Here is a 6,852-nt window from a genome sequence, read left to right as displayed (position 1 = left end):
ACATCCATGTAAACACAGATCCTAATAGAAAGCATCAGGCAGAACCTGCAATGATGAACAGTTTAACATAATGTCAGATCCAACAGCTCCAGTAAAGGGGGGTTATTTGAATTATTTATTCTTCCTGTAATGAATGAATAAAGAAAATAATGCTCTTCATATAAATTATTATTGTATTTATACCTGTTATTTTCTATTAGTTGTTTTCACCAAGGTTTTATATAATCTAAATCCTAAAATTGCAACATACTTACTCCCCAATTTCTACATAAATCTTCACATAAGCACATGTACTTATGACTGACTTTCTTCTGCATCTTAAATATGTGAACCTAATTTTCCCAGAGTCTATAAAATTAAAACAAAAAATGAGGCTGTGAACCCACTGTATTTTCAGCACCAAACTCCACTAGAGAAATATTTCCCAGGCCACACTACCCACTTCTGTGAAGGGTTCCCACTTCCATATCCAAAAGAACCACACAAACCTCCAACTCCTCCAATACTGTGTCCACAAGCTCTAGAGTCACACTATCTCCTTAGTTCATAGTGTGATTGCTTTGTAGATGAAATAAGACAGATGGAACTTCCCAAGACAAGAACAGGAACCTCCTGGAATTTTAATGCTTCCTGTGGTCATGAGAATTGAATTTCCTTGGTGTGTTCATTGCTGCTGACTTTGAAAGGCATCTCTTATTTTAAAAACCTCTCATTCATGACGATTCACTCTCCTTGGTCATGTACACATCTCATGTACCAGTTCAAGGTCAAATGTGGGGAGTAACTGGTAACAGAGATGTGTACTTTGATATGTCACACTCTGGGACTATGTCATTCGTGTCAACATCCAGCCCCAGATTTTCCTATGTAGTAGGAGGATATGCAAATAGGGTGCTTCTGCTCATGAAAAGCAGCCCAGCCCAAAGTCTGCAGCTCTGAAATAGGATCCCATCCCTGGATTCCAAGGTGTTCCTGAAGTCTTGTCAGGACAGAACACAGACCACTCATCATGAAGTTTGGACTCAGCTGGGTTGTCATTGTTGCTCTTTTAACAGGTAATCTCTAGAGAATGAGAGACACAGTATGTGAGTGGATACGTCTGAAAGATACGGTGGATGGGCAAGGGTGTATTGACCCGATATCTTTGTGTTTGCAGGTGTTCAGTGTGAAGTGCAGCTGGTGGAATATGGGGGAGGCTTTGTGAAGCCTGGTGGGTCTCTGAGACTCTCCTGTGCAGCCTCTGGATTCACCTTCAGTAGCTACTGGATGAGCTGCGTCCACCAGGCTCCTGGAAAGGGGCTGGAGTGGGTCTCAGCAATTAATACTGGTGGTGGTAGCACATACTATGCCATCTCTGTGAAAGGCTGATTCACCATCTCCAGAGATTATGGCAAGAATGAGTTCTACCTGCAAATGAACAACCTGAGAGCCGAGGACACGGCCGTGTATTGCTGTGCGAGAGACACAGTGAGGAAAAGTCATTTTGAGCCCAGGCACTAACTTCCCTGAAAAAGACAAGGCAGCTGAGCTTCAGGAGACACTCAGGACACTAGGGGGTGCTCAGGTCACATCGAGTACTGGGTTCAGGTCAGGAACAGCTGCAAATGCACCTTAAGTGTTGGTATCTTGGCAGGTGTGGGGTTAATTCAACACACATCAGTTTTTCTCAGGGAACCTCAGTTCCTTCATGATTCTGTGCCAACATCTTCACCATGTGAATTGCAGAGGCTTGCTATAATAGGAGTAAAGCATTTCACATGCACAGGAGGCAAAAAGATACCTATATTTTTCTAATTTTATCCTAGTAAAGAATCATTGAATCATCATATCTTCATGATCCACATCACATAAATCCAACATGGGGTTCTGCTGGACCCAAAAGTGAAACCCACTCCCCCACAGCTCAGAGTAAAAGCCAGCCAGCAGCAGACACATGAATGCTGAATGGTAGGCACAAAGGCATATAAGCCCAATGCCAGAGGACAAGTGCCCTGGGGGACACAATATTGACCTGACTCCATGTTCATGACAACCAATAGCGGTTAACATCATGCAGATGTAGAGTGACCTTCACTCTAACATGGTACAGATGTCCAGGATGATGATGTCACACACAAAGAGGGACTATGAAATAGGTCTCCACTTCATTGTGGAGCCTGTTGAGAGCAGGACAGACTTTTCAGCAAGTCAGGAATGTCTGTTTCACATCAGATAAGGAGCCTTATTCTGGTTCTTATTGTTCATCCATAACAAGGTTGAAGAGGGTCCTGCTCATAGGGTGGGTTTGAGTAGTTCTTGTCTCCCACCTGCATAGAACTAGAGAGAATCACTGTTTCTTTATATACTTCTCACCTGTGCACAAGAGGAGGGAGAGGGATGAATCTTACCATATCAGTATCCAACATGAAAAAAAAATCCTTACTTCTTATTCCATCAGACTCTTAGAAATCATTAGTGAGAACATGATGTAAACAACCATTACGGGTAGAAAACAAATTCAGCCCCTAGAAAATGAGAATAATTTTTATATGTAAGCAACAAGAGAAAATGATAATAAATTATATGGGCATCTTAGCTCTAAATTTAGGCTGGAACCTGTTCATTACACATGATATTCAGGTTGCTCTGAAGGATTTGTATTCCTTTTCTACTTCCAAATACAAGAAGTTTCCACAGGACTACAGGGATCCTCAGTTTGGGGAGGTCTGCTGGAGTTGCCTTTCAACTGGACAGGAACATGATATGATTTCTTTTGTGTTCCTATGAGTGACTCTTTCACACAAAATCTCACACATTAAAATTTGAGACTGATACCACAGAAATAGAAGAGATTGTAAGAAATTACTATGAAGAACTGTATGCCAAGAAATTTGAAAACCTAGGGGAAATGGACACATTTCAAGAAAAATACAATCTTCCAAAACTCAGTGAAAAAGAAGCAGAAAATCTAAATACACCAATAACAGCAAAAGAAATTGAAGCAGTAATCAAAAAACTCCCATCACACAAGAGCCCTGGACGAGATGGTTTCACAGGAGAATTCTATAAAGCATTTAAGGAAGAGCTAACCCCTATTCTCCACAGACTATTTCAAAAAATCCAGAAGGATGGAAAACTCCCAAATTCTTTTTATGAAGCCAGCATCATCTTAATTCGAAAACCAGATAGAGACACAACAATGAAAGAAAACTTCAGGCCAATATCGCTGATGAACATAGATGCTAAAATCCTCAACAAAATATTAGCAAATCGCATCCAACAATATATCAAAAAGATCATACACCATGATCAAGTAGGATTCATCCCAGGGATGCAAGGATGGTTCAATATTCGCAAATCAGTAAATGTAATACATCACATAAACAAAAGCAAAGACAAAAACATCATGATCATAGCAATAGATGCGGAAAAAGCTTTCAATAAGGTACAACACCCATTTATGATAAAAACACTCAGCAAAGTGGGAATACAGGGAGCATTTCTCAAAATAATAAAGGCCATCTATGAGAGAACTACAGCCAATATCATACTCAATGGGAAAAACTAAAAGCTTTTCCACTAAGATCAGGAACAAGACAAGGTTGCCCACTTTCACCACTTCTATTCAATATAGTATTGGAAGTTTTAGCCACAGCGATCAGGCAAGAAAAGGAAATAAAAGGAATCCAAATAGGAAAGGAGGAAGCAAAACTGTCACTGTTTGCAGATGACATGATAGTGTACATGGAAAATCCTATAGACTCTACCCCAAAACTGCTCAAACTAATTAATGAGTTTGGCAAAACAGCTGGTTACAAAGTCAATATCCAGAAATCAAAGGCATTTTTGTATACCAACAGTGAATCAGCAGAAGCAGAAATAAAGAGAAAAATCCCATTTGATATAGCAAAAAGAAAAATAAAATATCGGGAATAAACCTAACTAAGGAGGTAAAAAACCTGTATGCAGAAAACTACACAGCCTTGAAGAACGAAATCAAGGAAGACACAAACAAATGGAAACATGTACCTTGTTCATGGATTGGAAGAATTAACATCATCAAAATGTCCATATTACCCAAAGCAATATACCTATTGCTTTGGGTAATATGCACTTACCCAAATTCATTGAATAAGATTCAATGCAATACCTATTAAAGTACCAATGGGATATTTCACAGACATAGAACAAACACTTCGAAAATTTATATGGAACCATAAATGACCACGAATAGCAGCTGCTATTTTGAGAAAGAAGAACAAAGTAGGAGGGATCACAATACCTGATATAAAAGTGTATTACAAGGCCACTGTAATCAAAACAGCCTGGTACTGGCATAAAAACAGGCACATAGACCAATGGAACAGAACAGAGAGCCCAGAAATCAACCCAACTCTCTACAGTCAATTAATATTCGACAAAGAGGGCAGTAACATAAAATGGAGTAAAGATAGCCTCTTCAACAAATGGTGTTGGGAGAACTGGACAGCTGCATGCAAAAAAATGAAACTTGAGCACAGACTTACACCATACACCAAAATAAATTCAAGGTGGATAAAAGACTTAAATGTAAGTCATAACACCATTAAAGTCCTAGAGGAGAACATTGGCAAGAAAATCTCAGATATTTCACGCAGCAACTTCTTTACTGATATGTCCCCTAGAGTAAGGCATGTAAAGGAAAGAATAAACGCATGGGATCTCATCAAAATAAAAAGCTTCTTCATGGCTAAAGAAAACAGTATTAAATTAGCAAGACAACCAACTGTATGGGAAAACATATTTGCCAATTGTACCTCAGACAAAGGTTTAATCTCTAAAATATACAAAGAACTTACACGACTCCACTCTAAGAAGACACCCAACCCAATTAAAAAATGGGAAAAGGACTTGAGCAAACACTTCTCCAAGGAGGACATACAGAACATTCAGAGACACATGAAGAGATGCTCAATATCATTAGCTATCAGAGAGATGCAAATTAAAACCACAATGAGATACCACTTTACACCAGTCAGGATGGCTATCATAAACAAAGCAACAAACAACAAATGTTGGAGGGGTTGTGGGGAAAAGGGGTCCTTAGTTCACTGTTGGTGGGAGTGCAGACTGGTACAACCATTATGGAAAACAGTATGGAATTTTCTCAGAAAAATAAAAATCGACCTGCCTTTTGACCCAGCAATTCCACTGCTGGGATTATATCCTAAGAATCCTAAAACATCAATATCAAAGAACCTATGCACCACAATGTTCATAGCAGCACAATTTACAATAGCCAAGAGTTGGAAGCAACCTAGGTGCCCATCAGTAAATGAATGGATCCAAAAATTGTGGTACATATACACAATGGAATTCTATGCTGCAGAGAGAAAGAAGGAGCTACTACCATTTGCGACAACATGGATGGAACTGGAAAGCATTATGCTGAGTGAAATAGGCCAGGTGCTGAAAGACAAATACCATATGATCTCACCTTTAACAGGAAGCTAAACAGCAAAACAAACAAGCAAGTAGGAAAAAAAAAAACAAAGACACTGAAATAGAGAACAAGGGGATAGTGACCAGAGGGGAGAAGGAAGGGAAGTTAAGGGGTAAAAGGGGGAGGGATTTGGAGGAACAAATAGGAAGGACACAGGGACGAGAACTAAGGGGGGTGGAAATGGGAGGGAGGTGGGGAACAAGGGGCGGGGGAGGCTGGGATGGGAAAGATAGACAAAAAACTGTACTTGAAAAATAACTAAATAAAATTAAAAATTAAAAAAAACACCAAAAAAAATTGAGACTCATGTTATAGTGTTACAATGCCTGGCCTCAGGACAAGAGTTGGTCCCAGGGTGGAGCTCTGATGAATGGAGTCAGTGCCTTCATGAGAGAGGACTGAGAAAGCTGCCTTGCCCCATCTGTCCTCTGAGATTAGAGGGAACAGCCATCTAGGAAGTGGATTCTTATAAGTCACCTGAACGGTCAGCATCTATTCTTGTATTTTTCACATCCAGATCTGTGAGCAATAGATCTCTTTTCTCAACCAATGTCTCAGGCCACAGGACTTGTTACCACAACCAGAATGGATTAGGACTGTAGTGCAACATGACCACACGGGTTGACTGTCCAGATGTTCATTGCTGTTTGTGTTGTAAAAGGTACCTCATGGGTGTTCTTCCAGTGATGTTCCAGGGCAGTGTTTCTCTGTTATTTTCTTTCACATAAAAAATGTTCTGATTGGACATTATGGGAGACTCCTAAACAGATGTAGCAGGAAGGCAGCATTAGAAGTATGTTTATTGAGCGGAGGTCTGCGAACTAGAGGATCGCGGTTCAATTCCCAGTCAGGGCACATGCCTGGGTTGCAAGCCAGTTTCCTGCAGGCCATTTCCCAGCAGGGGATGCACTAGAGGCAACCATACATTGATGTTTCTCTCCCTCTCTCCTTCCCCTCTAACGATAAATAAATAAATTAAAAAAAAGAAGTATGTTTAATCCAGAAACCTTTAAAGTATTTACCACATCAGCATAGAGTGAGTTTGCCCTGGAGTTGAAATTTGTTGTTCTTTCAGTCACCTTGTCACAGGGACATGGATGATGTGTGCTTGAAGGTGTGGAAAGAAGCAATACTCACGCGGAGCATTGGCTAAGGATGTTAAAGGGTTCACTTAGGTATGATCATTTTAACTAAGCCTGCCATGTTTCAAACTTCCCAGATATTGTATATAAGAGTAATTGTGACATCTGGATCATAGTACCCCCTTAAATATTAATGGTTTTGTGTGGTGCTCACATCAGTCACTTGAGGTGAAAGTTGTTAAGTCATTGGGTGGAGATAGGGAGCAGGCTAAGTACAGAGTATATCCAGGGCAGTTAAAACACTCTACA

The 6,852-nt window shown here is 40.1% G+C and overlaps 1 gene segment (V, D, J or C); it reads left to right on the top strand.

Moving 5' to 3' along the window:
• Positions 1 to 979: 979 nt before the first annotated feature.
• LOC119065573 (immunoglobulin heavy variable 3-23-like) lies at positions 980 to 1,379 on the top strand. The segment is given in 2 exon segments: positions 980 to 1,055; positions 1,157 to 1,379. Coding segments are annotated over 2 exon segments (258 nt in total).
• The last annotated feature ends 5,473 nt before the right edge of the window (positions 1,380 to 6,852 follow it).

The sequence above is a fragment of the Artibeus jamaicensis genome, unplaced genomic scaffold (assembly GCF_021234435.1).
Source record: "Artibeus jamaicensis isolate MK-2021 breed Jamaican fruit bat unplaced genomic scaffold, CSHL_Jam_final contig_600, whole genome shotgun sequence".
NCBI lineage: Eukaryota > Metazoa > Chordata > Mammalia > Chiroptera > Phyllostomidae > Artibeus > Artibeus jamaicensis.
This window is presented reverse-complemented; position numbering and strand designations above follow the sequence as displayed.